This window comes from Carcharhinus amblyrhynchos, chromosome 8 (genome assembly GCF_965287045.1).
Source record: "Carcharhinus amblyrhynchos chromosome 8, sCarAmb.v2.hapA, whole genome shotgun sequence".
Lineage (NCBI taxonomy): Eukaryota > Metazoa > Chordata > Chondrichthyes > Carcharhiniformes > Carcharhinidae > Carcharhinus > Carcharhinus amblyrhynchos.
This window is the reverse complement of record NC_137331.1, coordinates 125871901-125888423: the sequence shown is the minus strand read 5'-3', so window position 1 is coordinate 125888423 and position 16523 is coordinate 125871901. Positions and strand designations below refer to the sequence as shown.

At 45.7% G+C, this 16523-nt stretch overlaps 1 protein-coding gene across 2 annotated transcripts in view; it reads left to right on the top strand.

The window, feature by feature from the left end:
* Positions 1-16523, top strand: part of abcb8 (ATP-binding cassette, sub-family B (MDR/TAP), member 8) — a 78933-nt gene that overhangs the window by 10694 nt on the left and 51716 nt on the right. For both annotated transcript variants that reach the window (XM_080194790.1, XM_080194788.1), the window contains exon 2: positions 4028-4370. In XM_080194790.1, coding sequence (XP_080050916.1) covers positions 4028-4370 — 343 coding nt within the window. The remainder of the gene's footprint in view (positions 1-4027; positions 4371-16523) is intronic.

Genomic DNA, 16523 nt, shown 5'->3' with positions numbered 1-16523 from the left:
AAGACTGGCCCACATTCAGGAGCCAACTGCCCACCTGTTTCCATGCCAACCCAAAGCACCTAGCAACAGAAGCTGGAGCTCTGAAGTTGTGCTTGTTCCTGAGCTGGAACCTGAAGCAGAATCCTCTAAAGAAGCTCAAGTCCAGTTAAAACCCCAACCTCCTGGCCCTCAGTGTACAAACAGTCCCTGGGTCTGAACAGCCTAACCTACAGGCTGGACAAGAGCAGCTAAGCCCTCCGATCCCAGGGCCTGGCAGCCACAGGGTGAGATGCCCAGCATTCCCCTGTGGATTGCCCAGAACAGCTTGACTATCACTCGCTCCGAGTGCAAGCCACCCTGGAAACCCCTCCAGACTTGAGAATCCTAATCAGGATTTGGATAGGCAGCGTTCTGAAACCAAAAGCTTTGCCAGTGCCTGATCATCAACAGAGGAGTGTCTGAAATCTGCACCCACGTCAATTTCAAATTCTCCCAGGTCACCTAAACCTTCCAAATTCCAGAAAATGTCCTTGCTGACGCCCTCTCCCAGATTTTAACCTCAAAATAGAGGAACTGCAGCAAGGAACTGCCATTCCCCTGCAGGCAGCTGGTTTTCAGATGAGAACAATTTTTTTCTCTGAGGGTTTTGCGGTTTTGGAACTCCCTGCCTCAGAAGGCAGTAGAGGTGGGGTCATTGAATATTTTTAAGGCAGAGTTATACAGATTCTTGTACAGCAAGGGAATCCGAGGTTTCTGGAGGCAGATGGGAATCTGGAATTTGAAACACAAATATGATCTTGTTGACTGGTGGAGCAGGTTAGAGCGGCCAAATGGCCTACTCATGTTCCCATTTATTATATTTATGTCTGACATGCCAGTATGAATGATGAATACACATAGCTGTGGTGGGCAAGTTATTTGGAAGGTATTTTGAGAGACAGGATCTACAGGCATTTAGAGACGCAAAGACTGATTAGGGACAGTCAGCATGGCTTTGTGAGTGGAAAATCATGTCTCTCAAATTTAATTGAGTTTTTTGAAGGGGTAACCAAGAAGGTAGACAGGGCAGTGTAGTTGATGCCTACATAGACTTTAGCAAGACTTTTGAGAAGGTACCACATGGTAGCTTGTTGCATAAGGTTAAATTTCATGGGATCCAGGGTGATGTAGCTAAATGGATATAAAATTGGTTTGATGATAGAAATGATGTGGAGATGAAGTAGGGAGGTCTTGCTGCAGCTGTATAGGGCATTGGTGAGGCCGCAGCTGGAGTACTGTGTGCAGTTTTGGGCGCCGCACCTGCGCAAAGATATTTTGGCCTTGGAGGGAGTGCAGAGGAGGTTTACTAGGCTGATACTGGAGTTGAGGGGGTTGAGCTATGAGGAGAGGCTGAATAAACTAGGCTTGTACTCGTTAGAGTTTAGAAAAATGAGGGGAGATCTCATTGAGACGTATAAGATGATGAATGGGATGGATAGGATAGAGGTGGAGAGACTCTTCCCGCTCAAAAAAGACAGTAGGACTAGGGGGCACAGCCTCAAGATAAATGGGGGGTGGTTTAGAACGGAGTTGAGGAGGAACTTCTTCACTCAAAGGGTGGTGAATCTCTGGAATTCTCTGCCCGTTGAAGTGGTGGAGGCTGCCTCGCTAAATATTTTTAAGACGCAGGTTGATGGGTTTTTGATAAGAGAGGGGATTAAGGGTTATGGGGAGAGGGCAGGAAAGTGGAACTGAGCCACGACAGATCAGCCATGATCTTATTGAATGGCGGGGCAGGCTCGAAGGGCTAGATGGCCTACTCCTGCTCCTATTTCTTATGTTCTTATGTTCTTATGCTAGTGTTGGACTGGGGTAAGAAGTCTCACAACACCAGGTTAAATTCTTGCAACTTGGCCTACATTGTCTACCTGATACGCTGCAGGAAAGGATGTCCTGAGGCATGGTACGTTGGGGAGACCATGCAGATGCTACGACAACGGATGAATGAACACCACTTGACAATCACCAGGCAAGACTGTTCCCTTCCTGTTGGGGAACACTTCAGCAGTCACGGGCATTCGGCCTCTGATCTTCAGTAAACGTTCTCCAAGGCGGCCTTCATGACCCACAACAGCGCAGAGTCGCTGAGCAGAGACTGATAGCCAAGTTCCGCACACATGAGCCATGCTGACTGTCCCTAATCAGTCCTTGCGTCTCTAAATGCTTGTAGATCCTGTCTCTCAAAATACCTTCCAAATAACTTACCCACCACAGCTATGTGTATTCATCATTCAACCAGGATCTTGGGTTCATGTCACACTATCTGTAACCCCCATGACTTGCCTGGGCTTGCAACATCTCACTAACTGTCCTGTCTGGAGACAATACACATCTCTCTAACCTGTGCTTAACCCTCTCTCCACTCACATTGTCTGTACCTTTAAGACTTGATTACCTGTAAAGACTCACATTCTAATCAGTATTTTGTAAACTGTGTATGCTTTTATATGCTCTGTTTGTGATTAGAACTCCCACTTACCTGATGAAGGGGCAAACCCGAAAGCTAGTGGATTTACTATCAAATAAACCTGTTGGACTTTAACCTGTTGTGAGACTTCTTATTGATGATAGAAGCCAGAGGGTGGGTTGTAGAGGGTTGTTTCACAAACTGGAAACCTGTGACCAGCGGTGTGCCTCAGGAGTCAGTGCTGGGTCCAATGTTATTTGTCATTTATATTAATGATTTGGACGAGAATATAGGAGGCATGGTTAGTAAGTTTGCAGACAATACCAAGATTGGTGGCATAGTGGACAGTGAAGAAGGTTATCTCAGATTGCAGTAGGATCTTGATCAATTGGGCCAGTGGGCTGACAAATGGCAGATGGAGTTTAATTTAGATAAATGTGAGGTGATGCATTTTGGTAGATTGAACCAGGACAGGACTTACTCAGTTAATGGTAGGGCACTGGGGAGAGTTACAGAACAAAGAGATCTAGGGGAACATATTCAAAGCTCCTTGAAAATGGAGTCACAGATGGACAGAGCGATGAAGAAGGCATTCAGTATGCTTGGTTTCATTGGTCAGAACATTGAATACAGGAGTTGAGACATCTTGTTGAAGTTATTTGTAAGGCCACACTTGGAATACGGTGTACAGTTCTGGTCACCCTATTATAGAAAGAATATTATTAAACTAGAAAGAGTGCAGAAAAGACTTACTTGGATGCTACCAGGACTTGATGGTTGTAAGTAAAGACTTGATAGACTGGGACTTTTTTCTCTGGAGCGTAGGAGGCTGAGGGGTGATCTTATAGAGGTCTATAAAATAATAAGGGGCACAGATCAACTAGACAGTCAATATCTTTTCCCAAAGGTAGGGGAGTCTAAAACTAGAGGGCATAGTTTTAAAGTGAGAGGGGAGAGATACAACAGTGTCCAGAGAGGCAATTTTTTCACACAGAGGGTGGTGAGTGTCTGGGACAAGCTGCCAGAGGTAATAGTAGAGGCAGATACAATGTTGTCTTTTAAGAAGCATTTAGACAGTTACATGGGTAAGATGGATATAGAGGGATATGGGCCAAATGCGGACAACTGGGACTAACTTAGGGGTTTTTAAAAAAAAGGGCGGCATGGACAAGTTGGGCCGAGGACCGGTTTCCGTGCTGTAAACCTCTATGTATAGTCTGACCTTATATACTTATTCTTCCTTCTTTAGATCATATAAGAAATAAAATAGACCTGTGAGAGTGACATGTTAAGGAGTGGTTTGTGGGGGAAAATGAGGAGTTGAAAACGTGACGAGCTGAGGGGGTGGGAGGGACACAGTGAGGAGGTGAAGGGGTGGGAGGGACACAGTGAGGAGGTGAGGGGGTGGGAGAGACACGGTGAGGGGGTGGGAGGGACACAGTGAGGAGGTGAGGGGGTGGGAGGGACACAGTGAGGAGGTGAAGGGGTGGGAGGGATGAGCTGAGGCAGAAATTACTGAAAGGTAACAGCCTTGTTGAACCTGTAGTGTTTCTTCTTGAGCTGAACTTGCTGATGTTCCTGTTGTGAATTGTGTCTCTGTAGGTTTTGCCTAATCTGGGCCCAGCGATGCTGGAAGCATCCTCTTGCGATGAAGGTCTCAGAATGCAGCTTCTTCTTCCACTTGTTGAACAAATCAGGAAACAGCATCAGACAGCGAGTGTGTGGCTGGCTGCAGGGCCAGGTGAGGACTCGTAGCACCTTCCTGCTGGTGGCCACGCCTGGGCTAATAACACTGCGCCTGGGGCTCCAGAGCAACATCGCTCAGTGTGAAGAGGACCACAGGTGTAAAGTTCAGAAAATCAAGCCGCCTGTACCTGAATTTAACTGGAAGGAGTTTTGGAAATTTCTTCGGCCTGAGCTCTCTGCGTTGATTTGGGCAGTAATTGTAAGTAACTGTATTCCAAGAGCAGCTGACCAGATGTGGTGCAAAGTGTTTTGAGCTCTAGTTCCTGCCCCCTGCCTCTATACCATTAACACTGCATCGTGTGTAATACTCACCCAGAGGACTGCAAGCTGCCGAGCTCAATCCCCATTCCAGCTGCCCGAATTCGGGCAAAGCAAACAGCCCCTGGGGGGGGAGTCGTCACCCCCTAGATGGAAGAATGTGGGGGGTGGAAATTAAAGAATGGAACATTCTTGATGAATGAAATTAAAGAAGTGAGGCTTGGAGAGGAAATGTTGGATGTTCCTGCTCTCAAACTGACAGGTTTTTTCAAACTTCACCTTGCTGTGAGGAAGTGAATGAGGCCCAGCCTGAATTGAGAAGGTGGTGGTGAGCCATCTTCTCGATTTGCTGCAGTTCAGTCCCTGCGGTGTAGGCACTCACAACACGGTTACCAAAGGAGCTGCAGGGTTTAGACCCAGAGACGGTGAAGGAACAACAATATTGTTCCAAGTCAGGGTTAGGTTATTTTTCAGCTTGTTTGGATGATAGTGAGGGTACAGGGTGCAAACTGACCTGGGCATCATGGTACAGGAAAGCATTTTTTTGTGTGGAGATTATGTAGAAAGGTAGTGGTAGTATGTATTGTATAGTCAGGGGAATAGAGACAGTTCTCTGCAGCCAAGAACAAGAGTCCAGATGGCCGTGTTTCCTGCCCAGTCCCAGAACATATGCTGTGGGCTGGAGAGAAAGTTAGAGTGGAGAGGGGAGGATCCAGTTGTCATAGTCCACAAACAAGGGGTAGGGCTAGGAAAGAGGATCTGCTGAAGAAGAAGAGCAGTTACTAAATTAAAAAGCAGTACCTGAGAGTAATAATCTCTGGATTGTTACCAGAACCAGAAGCAAATTGTGATTAGATTGATGAATGCTTTGTTTAAAGATTAGCATGGGGGAAAAAAGGTTTCAATTCTTGTGAAAATGGGAGCTGAAATGTTGGGGCAGTCTACACCCGAACCATGCTGGGTGTTCTGGGTAATTGCATAACTCGGGTGGTAGCAAGAGCTTTAAACTAAATAATGGGGACAAAGGATCACAGAGAGCATGGGCAACACGACAGCTCAGTGACTATCACTGTTTGCTGTGCAGACACATGGATTTGGGCCGGTGTCTGCGGGAGTTTGCGCATTCTGCCCGTGCTTGCGTGGGTTTTCTCCGGGTGCTCCGGTTTCCTCCCACACCCCAAAGATGTGCTGTTAGGCTGATTGAGGGAAAACTAATTTAGGGACAATTTATTACCTCCAATGTGGAATGCCATAAGCATAGATAAGGGTCATGGGTGGAGGGGGGGCTGGTAATGTTAAAATGGCGGCGCGGACTCGGGCCGAAGGGCCTGCTTCCCGGGCTGTTTTTGTTCTTCGTTCTTTGTTCTTTGTTCTTTGAGAAAAGGTACTAAAGATAAACAGCAAAGTAATTGAGCAGGGTAGCAATTTGGGTAACGATTGCCAGAGAGTAACAGGGATAGAACATATAACTGTAAATATGCGCAAGCAGATGGGGCCCAAAATTACAAAAACAGTAAAACCACAGAATCATAGAATTATTGCAGTGCAAGAGGAAACCATTCAGCCCATTGTGCCTGTACCAGCTCTTCAAATGAGCATCATATGGGCAGGAATCTGGGTTTGATTCCTGGCTTGGGTCACTGTCTGTGTGGAGTTTGCACATTCTCTCTGTGTCTGCGTGGGTTTCCTCCAGGTGCTCCGGTTTCCTCCCATATTCTGAAAGACGTGCTGGTTAGGTGCATTGACCCAAACAGGTGCTGGAGTGCGGCGACTAGGGGAACTTCAAGTAACTTCATTGCAGTGTTAATGTAAGCCCTACTTGTGACTAATAAATAAGCTTTAAAAACTTATGGCTTAGTGCCATCCTCCTGCCTTTTCTCTGTACCCCTGCATGTTATTTCTATTTAATGCATCATCTGATGCCTTTTTAAATGCCTCGATTGAAATCTGCCTCTATGACACTCCCAGGCAGTGCATTCCAGACCCAACCACCTGTTGTGTGAAAAGTTTCTTCACACATCACATTTGCTTCTTTTGCAAGTCATTTGAAATCTGTGCCCTTTTGTTCTAGATCCTTTTACGAGGAGGAACAGTTTCTCCTCATCTACTTTGTCGAGCCCCCTCATGATTTTGAACACGTCTAACGAATCTCCTCTTGATGATCTTCTTCTTTAAGGAAAACAATCTCAACCTCTTCAACCTGTCCTCATAAATAAACAAGGTTCAAGGCCCTGTATCTGAATGTATACGGTATTTGAAACAAAAGGGATGAATTGTTAACACAGATAGACATAAATACACATATCTCCTGATCGATACTCGAGAATGAGATTGGGGAAATAAGAACGGGGAAGCAGGAAATGGCAGAGGAGTTAAATACTTTGCATCAGTCTTCATGATAGAAGAACATTCCAAAATTACTAAATAATCAAGTGGCAAAAGTGGGGGCTGAGAAATAAATACAATCACTATCATTAGAGAAAAAGTACTAAGGAAACTAAAGGGGCTATAATGACTGATAAGTCCCCTGGACCTGATCCTAGGATATTACAAGGAATCGCTACAGATTTAATGGGTGCACTGATAGTAATTGTCCAAGAATCCTTAAATTCTGGAAAGTCCCAGAAGATTGGAAAACTGGCTCTGTAACAACTTTATTCAAAAAGGAAAGGAGACAAAAACAGGCCAGTTAGCTTAACATCTGTCATTGGGAAAATGTTAGAATCTATTATAAAGGATGTAATAACAGAGTAATTAGCAATACAAAATGTAATCAAACAGAGTCAGCCTGGCTTCATGGAGGGGAAATCATGCCTGACTAATTTATTAGAATTCTTTGAGAGGGTAAAGTGCAGGATAGATAAAGGAGAATCAGTAGATGTAATATACTTGGATTTCCAAAAAGCATTCAGTAAGGTACCATGCAAAAGGCTACTTAATAAGACAAGAGCCAATGATACTGTGGGTAGCATGTCAGCATGGAAAGAAGACAGAGAGTTGGGATAAGAGGGACATTTTCAGGATTGGCAACCTGTAACCAGTGGAGTGCCACAGGGATCGGAGATGGGGTTACAATTATTTATGTATTAATGACCTGGACGAGAGAAGTGAATGTACTCTTGCCAAGTTTGCGGATGACACCGGTGAGACCGGATGACACCGACTGGTGAGTCTGACCTCAGTGGTTGGTAAGCTGATGGAGAGGCTTCTGAGGGACAAGATTTACGAGCATTTGGAGAGGTTTGACATGATCAGGAATAGTCAGCATGGATTTGTCAAGGGCAGTTCGTGCCTTACGAGCCTAGTTGAGTTCTTCGATAATGTGACTGAACACATTGACGAAGGAAGTGCCGTGGACATGGTGTACATGGACTTCAGCAAGGCGTTTGATAAGGTCCCCCATGCAAGACTTCTTGAGAAGGTGAGAGGGCATGGGATCCAAGGGCCTTTGGCCTTGTGGATCCACAACTGGCTTGCCTGCAGAAGGCAGAGAGTGGTTGTGGATGGGTCTTTTTCTGAATGGAGGTCAGTCACCAGTGGAGTGCCCCAGGGATCTGTTCTAGGACCCTTGCTGTTTGTCATTTTCATAAATGACCTGGATGAGGAAGTGGAGGGATGGGTAAGTAAGTTCGCTGATGACACGAAGGTCGGTGGTGTTGTGGATGGTCTGGAAGGATGTCAAAAGTTGCAGCAGGACATAAATAGGATGCAGGACTGGGCGGAGAAGTGGCAGATGGACTTCAACGCGGATAAATGCGTAGTCGTCCATTTTGGCAGAACGAACGGGATGAACAAGTACACTATCAAGGAGTCTTAGTAGTGTTGAAGAGCAGAAGGATCTTGGGGTCCGGGTCCACAGGACTCTTAAATCGGCCTTGCAGGTGGAGGATGTGGTCAAGAAGGCGTATGGTGTACTGGCCTTCATTAATCGAGGGATTGAGTTTAGGAGTCGGGAGGTAATGCTGCAACTTTATAAGACCCTTGTCAGGCCTCATTTGGAGTACTGTGCGCAGTTCTGGTCGCCTCACGATAGGAAAGACGTAGAAGCTATTGAAAGGGTACAGAGGAGATTTACAAGGATGTTGCCTGGACTGGGAGGCATGCCTTATGAAGTTAGGTTGAGGGAGCTGGGTCTCTTTTCCCTGGAGAGACGAAGGTTGAGAGGCGACCTGATAGAAGTTTATAAAATGTTGAGAGGAATAGATAGGGTGGATTCTCAGAGGCTATTTCCCTGGGTTGAAATGGTCGCTATGAGAGGACACAGATTTAAGGTACGGGGAGGAAAGTACAGAAGTGATGTTAGGGGTAAGTTTTTCACTCAGAGGGTGGTGAGTGAATGGAATCGGCTGCCGTCAGTGGCGGTGGAGGCGAACTCGCTGGGGTCTTTTAAAAGACTTCTGGATGAGTATATGGGGTTTTATGGGATTGGGGGTTATAGATAGGTCTATAGATTGGTAGGTGTTGATGTGATCGGCGCAACTCGTGGGCCGAAGGGCCTGTTTGTGCTGTAGTGTTCTATGTTCTATGTTCTAAAAATAGATAAAGTTAAGTGATGAGGGTGACATGAGCATACAAAGGGATATAGACAGTGATGGAAGGATGTTTTTCAGAATGGAGATCCATAGCTAGTGGTGTTCCACAGGATTCAGTGCTGGGACTTCTGCTATTGTATGTATAAATGATTTGGAGAAAAATGTGTGGGTGTCCACTTTGGTGGGAATAATGGTAGGAAGGACTATTACTTACGTGGCGAAAAACTGCAGCAGGCGACGGTGCAGAGGGACTTGTGCATGAGTCGCAAAAACCCAGCCTGCAGGTGCAGCAGGTGGTCAGGAAGGCGAATGGGATGCTGGCCTTCATAGCGAGGGGGGTTGAATATAAAAGTAGGGAGGTCTTGCTGCAGCTGTATAGGGCATTGGTGAGGCCGCAGCTGGAGTACTGTGTGCAGTTTTGATCGCCGCACTTGCGCAAGGATATTTTGGCCTTGGAGGGAGTGCAGAGGAGGTTTACTAGGCTGATGCCGGAGATGAGGGGGTTGAGCTATGAGGAGAGGCTGAATAAACTAGGCTTGTACTCGTTAGAGTTTAGAAGAATGAGGGGAGATCTCATTGAGACGTATAAGATGATGAATGGGAAGGATAGGATAGAGGTGGAGAGACTCTTCCCGCTCAGAAAGGACAGTAGGACTAGAGGGCACAGCCTCAAGATAAAGGGGGGGGCGGTTTAGAACGGAGTTGAGGAGGAACTTCTTCACTCAAAGGGTGGTGAATCTCTGGAATTCTCTGTCCGTTGAAGTGGTGGAGGCTGCCTCACTAAATATATTTAAGACGCGGGTTGATGGGTTTTTGATAAGAGAGGGGATTAAGGGTTATGGGGAGAGGGCGGGAAAGTGGAACTGAGCCACGACAGATCAGCCATGATCTTATTGAATGGCGGGGCAGGCTCGAAGGGCTAGATGGCCTACTCCTGCTCCTATTTCTTATGTTCTTATGTGGTCTGATTAGTAAGTTTGTGGATGGCACAAAGATTGGTGGAGCTGCTGATAGTGCTGAAGATTGTCAGAGGGTACAACAGGATCTAGATAGATTAGAGGCTTGGGCACAGAAATGGCAGGTAGCGTTTACAAAGAACAAAGAAAATTACAGCACAGGAGCAGGCCCTTCGGCCCTTCAAGCCTGCATAGACCATGCTGCCCGATTGAACTAAACCCCCTACCCTTCCAGGGACCATATCTCTCTATTCCCATCCTATTCATGTATTTTCAAGATGTTGTTAAAAGTGACTATTGTATCTGCTTCCACTACCCTCTGTAAAAGAAACTTGCCTCATACATCTCCTTTAAACCTTGCCACTCGCACCTTAAACCTGTGCACCCCTAGTAATTGACTCTTCCACCCTGGGAAAAGCTTCTGACTATCCACTCTGTCCGTGCCTCTCATAATCTTGTAGAGTCTATCAGGTCACCCCTCAACCTCCATCGTTCCAGTGAGAACAAACCACGTTTCTCCAATCTCTCCTCATAAATAATGCCCTCCATGCCAGGCAACATCCTGGTAAATCTTTTCTGTACCCTCTCCAAAGCCTCCACATCCTTCTGGTAGGTGCATTGGCCGTGCTAAATTCTCCCTCAGTGTGCCTGAACAGGTGCTGGAGTGTGGCGACTAAGGGATTTTCACAGTAACTTCATTGCAGTGTTAATGTAAGACAACTTATGACACTAATAAATTTTAAAAAATGGTTTGCTGCTTTTTCTGGCCACTTTCTATGCCTCCACTTTGGCTTTAACACTGTCCCTGATTTCTGTTATTAGCCTTGGATGAGCCATTTTCTATATTTTACTCTTACGCCAGACTGGGATGTACAGTTTTGAAGTTCATCCATGTTTTCTCTTAATATCTGCCGTTACCTCTCCACCGTCAACCTCTCAAGTATCCTTTGCCAGTTTATCCTAGCCAATGCACGTCTCACACTATCAAAGTTAGCTTTCCACAAGTTCAGTACCCTCGTCTCAGATTTAGCTGTGTTACCCTCCATCTTAATGAAGAAGTCTACCTTTATTATGGTCACGCTTCCCCAAAGGATCTCGCACCATAAGGTTGTTAATTAATCCTCTCTCATTACACAATACCCAGTCTATGACGGCCTGCTCTCTAGTTGGTTCCTTGATGTATTGGTTGAGAAAACCATTCCTTATACATTCCAGGAAATCCTCCTCCATCGTGTTGTTACCAGTTTGGTGAGCCCAATCAATATGCAGATTGAAGTCACCCATAATAACTGCTGTACCCTTACTGCACACTCACTAATTTCCTGCTTGATGTCATCCTCAATCTCATTGCTACTGATTGGTGGTTTGTACAAAACTCCCACGAGAGTTTTCTGTCTTTTGTTGTTCTGCAGCTCCAACCATACAGGTTCCACATTGTCCAGGCTAATGTCCTTCCTTATTATTGTGTTAATCTCCTCTATAACCAGCAACGCCTCTCCACCCCCTTTCCTTTCTGTCTATCTTTCCTGGATATTGAATACCCCTGGATGTTGAGTTTTCATCCCTGGTCACCCTGGAGCCAGGTCTCCGTGATCCCAATTGCATCATATCCATTAATGACTGTCTGCACAGTTAATTCACCCATCTTATTGCAAATGCTCCTCGCACTGAGACACAGAGCCTTCAGGCTTGTTTCTTTGGCATTTATTGCCCTGTTAGAATTATGATGTACTGGGGCCCTTTTTGATTTTTGACTTTGGTTTCTCTGCCTTCCACTTTTCCCCTTCCTGCCTTTTGTTTCTGTCCCACTTTATTTCCCTCTGGCTTCCTGTATCAGTTCCCATCCCCCTGCCACATTAGTTTAAACTCTCCCCAACCGCACTAGCAAACAGTCCCCCAGGACATTGGTTCCAGGTGCAGAGCGCCTGATTCATATGGTCCCACCTCTCCCAGAACCGGTTCCAACATCCCAGGAATTTGAATCCCTCCCTCTTGCACCATCCCTCAAGCCATGTATTCATCTTAGGTTTCCTGACATTCCTACTCTGACTAACACATAGCACTGGGAGCAATTCTGAGATTACTACCTTTGATGTCCTTCTCTTTAGTTTAACTCCTAACTCCCTAAATTCAGCTTATAGGCAATAAACGGAATGTGGTCCTACATCATTGGTGCCTATATGCACCAGGCCAGCGGGCTGTTCACCCTCCCCCTCCCGAATGCCCTGCAGCTGCTCTGACCCTGAGTATGAAGGGATTTTCTGATGCGGAGAGATTGAATAGGTTCGACCAGAACTGATTGAATTTTAGAAGAATGAGAAGGAACTCTATTGAGACGTATAGTTTCTCAGGGGACTTGTTAGGGTAGATGCTGAGAGCCTGTTTCCCTTTGGGGGAGAGTCTGGGACCAGATGGCATAAGTAAGGGGTTGCCTATTTAAGACAGAGATGAGGAGGAATTTCTTCTCTCAGAGGGGAGTGAACCTATGGAATTTTTTTACCACAGGGCTGTAGAGGCTGGGGCATTAAGTATGCTCAAGGCCGCAATAGAAAGATTATTAATCAGTAAGGGAATCGAGGGTTATGGTGATAAGGCCGGAATGTGAAGTTGCATATTATCGTATCAGATCAGTCGTGATTTCGCTGACTGGCAGAGCAGACGTGATGGGCTGAACAGCCCTGCTTCTGCTCCTACATTTCATAGTTTATGTTGTTATGGTCTTACAGAGACAAGGAGTGGAATTCCACCCTGGGAAGAAGCTTCTGACTATCCACTCTGTCCATGCCTCTCATAATCTTATAGACTTCTATCAGGTCGCTCCTCAACCTCCATCATTCCACTGAGAACAAACCAAATTTCTCCAACCTCTCCTCATAGCTAATGCCCTCCATACCAGGCAACATCCTGGTAAATCTGTTCTGTACCCTCTCCAAAGCCTCTACATCCTTCTGGTAGTGTGGCAACTAGAATTGAACACAAAATTCCAAGTGCGGCCTAACTAAGGTTCTATAAAGCTGCAACATGACTTGCCAATTTTTAAACTCAATACCCCGACCAATGAAGGCAAGCATGCCGTATGCCTTCTTGACTACCTTCTCCACCTGCATTTCCACTTTCAGTGACCTGTGTACCTGTACACCCAGATCCCTTTGCCTATCAATACTCTTAAGGGTTCTGCCATTTACTGTGTATTTCCTATCTGTATTAGATCTTCTAAAATGCATTACCTCACATTTGTATGAATTAAACTCCATCTGCCAACTCTCTGCCCACGCTGCCAATCGATCTATATCCTGCTGTATCTTCTGATGGTCCTCATTGCTATCCACAAATCCACCAACCTTTGTGTCATCCACAAACTTGCTAATCAAATCAATTACATTTTCCTCCAAATCATTTGTATATATTACAAACAGTAAATGTAAATGTTCCAGCACTGATCCCTGAGGAACGCCACTTGTCACAGTCCTCCAATGGAACGCACTGTTCCATTGTTTGCCTCTATCTTCTATGGCCAAGTAAAAAGTCTCCCAATACCAGATTAAAGTCCAACAGGTTTATTTGGTAGCAAAAGCCACTAGCCTTCGAAGTGCTGTTCCTTCATAGAATGCTACAGCACAAACAGGCCCTTCGGCCCACAAGTTGCACCAATCATATCCATACCAACCAGGACATAGAACTATCTGTAACTCTCAATCCCAATAAATCCCATATACTCATCCAGAAGACCCCAGCGAGTTCGCCTCTACCACCACCGACGGCAGCCGATTCCACTCACTCACCACCCTCTGAGTGAAAAACTTACCCCGAAAATCTTCATCAAGTGAGTGGGATTTTAGTTCACAAACAGGGCATATAAAGATTGACGATGGCCCCTCCTTTGTCATCAAATCAGCAGACACAATGTTGTAGTTGGTTTTGAGAGCATGGATGGTGTTGTGTTGTGCTTGGTGATGTTCAGGGCTGTCTTGTGAGTGCGGCTGATGAATCTGGTGTTGACGCACCTCCTGATGGCTTGGGTATACATGTCCAGTCGAGGGCAGCGGCCTTCTGGAGGAGTCCAATTTGATTCGGTTGCTGCACTGCGAATCTCTCTGTCGGCTGTGTTGGTTCATCGGCTGTCTCATTGTGTTTGCTGTTGGTCTCTTGGGGTTTGTGGAAGCACTCCTACAGCCTCATTCGCCTGATGAATTCCCCTGTGTCTGCTGCGAGACTGATGGGGTCTATTTTGGTGTTGGGGCAGAAATTGAGCCCTCGGCTGAGAACTTCGATTTCATCTGGTTGAAGTGTGTGGTTTGACAAGTTGACAATGGACTTCCCTGCGGTGGTACTGTTTTCTAGTGTGGTACCGGGGGAGGCTTGGTTGCTGCTGGTGGTGATGCTGAGTTTCTCAAGTTTCCTGTTCTTGGTGTACATATAGATGGCGTAGTTCCTTTGTCTCGTAATGTTCTATGTTCGTCTGCTTGGCAGAGTTTCGCAGCTGGTCTGCGTCCTGAGCGCAAGTTGAGAGTATGGACCCTGGTTTCCAGGATGTGGTGTTTGCTGTAGAGCTGGTGTACGACATGGTTGAGGAATAAGAGAGAGGTGCGACGGCAAAGTCTCTCAGTATAGTCTGTGTTATAGGTTGACCTGAGTGGGTTCATGATCTGTAGCCCTTTCAGTATCCTACTCACCTGATGAAGGAGCAGCGCTTATTTGGTGGCTTTTGGACTTTAACCTGGTGTTGAGAGACTTCTTACTGTATTTACTCCAGTCCAACGCCAGCATCTCCACATCTATGACTGAGCCAGTTCTGTATCCATCTTGCCAGCTCACCTCTGATCCCATGCAACTTCACCTTCTACCCCAGACTGCCATGAGGGACCTTGTCATAGGCCTTACTGAAGTCCATGTAGACAACATCTACTGCCATACCCTCATCAATCATTTTCATTGCTTCCTCGAAAAACTCGATCAAGTTAGTGAGACACAACTTCCCCTTCTCAAAACCATGTTGCCTCTCACTAATACATCCACTTATTTCCAAGTAGGAGTAAACCCTGTCTCAAAGAATCCTCTCCAATAACTTCCCTACCATTGATGAACGGCTCACCAACCTATAATTACCTGGATTATTCTTGCTACCCTTCTTAAACAATGGAACAGCATTGGCTGTTCTCCAATCCACTGGACCTCCCCTGTACAGTAGGAAGTCTCACAACACTAAGTTAAAGTCCAACAGGTTCATTTGGCAGCACAAGCTTTGGAGTCTTCCTCCTTCTTCAGTGAGTGAGGAGTTCTGTTCACAAACAGGGCATATAAAGACACAAACTCAGTTTACAAGATAATGGTTGGAATGCGAGTCTTTACAAGTAATCAAGTCTTAAAGGTACAGACAATGTGAGTGGAGAGAGGGTTAAGTACAGGTTGAAGAGGTATGTATTGTCTTATCAGAAGATCAGAGGCTGAATGCCTGTGACTGCAAGCATTCTCCAAAGCAGCCTTCACAACACACAACAATACAGAATTGCTGAAAAGAAACTGATAGCCAAGTTCCGCACACATGAGGATGGCCTCAACCGGGATCTTGGGTTTATGTCACACTATCTGTAACCCCCATGACTTGCCTGGGTTTGCAAAATCTCACTAACTGTCCTGATTGGAGACAATACACATCCCTTTAACCTGTGCTTAACCTTCTCTCCATTCACATTGTCTGTACCTTTAAGACTTGATTACCTGTAAAGACTCACATTCCAACCATTATCTTGTAAATTGAGTTTGTGTCTGTATATGTCCTGTTTGTGAACACAATCCCTCACTCACCTGAAGAAGGAGCGAGACTCTGAAAGCTTGCGCTACCAAATAAACCTGTTGGACTTTAACCTATTGTGAGACTTCTTACTGTGCCTACTCCAGTCCAATGCCAGCATCTCCACATCATACTCCCTAGTAGCCAGTGAGGATACAAAGATTTCTCTCAAGGCCCCAGCAACTTCCTCCCTTGCCTCTCTCAGTATTCTGGGGTATATCCCATCAGGCTCTGGGGACTTGTCTACCTTAATGTTTCTCAAGAACCCCATTACCTCCTTTTTGATCTCAACATGACTCAAACCGTCTACACACCCTTTCCCAGACTCATCATCCACCAAATCCTTCTCTTTGGTGAATACTAAAGGAATTGGCTGCTGAAGAGGCTTCACAATTTGGTGCAGGAATGAAGATCCACAAGTTGGGAACTGCCTATAAAATGTCAAAACAGCAACAAGCCAGGATGTGCCAAAATGGGCCATTGGGTGAGTGAATGCTGGAGCAAGGATAGTCAATGCAAGAATTATTGGAAAATTGGGTCACACTTCAAAAGCTTGTTGGGCTAGACCAGCTTTCCCTGAGAAGAATATTCCGAAGAAAAATCTGGGTATCTTCAAGAAGGACAAGTTGCATTTCACAAAAGAATTTACAACTTTGAAGAAAAGAATTATAACAATGAAGAATGGTATGTCCAGAAATATGGTGAAGAGCTCCAACTTAGCATCTTATCCATACAGGGTGAATCACAGGGCAGCATGGTTGCAGAGTGGTTAACACTGCTGCCTCACAGCGTCAGGGAACTGTGTTCAATTCTTG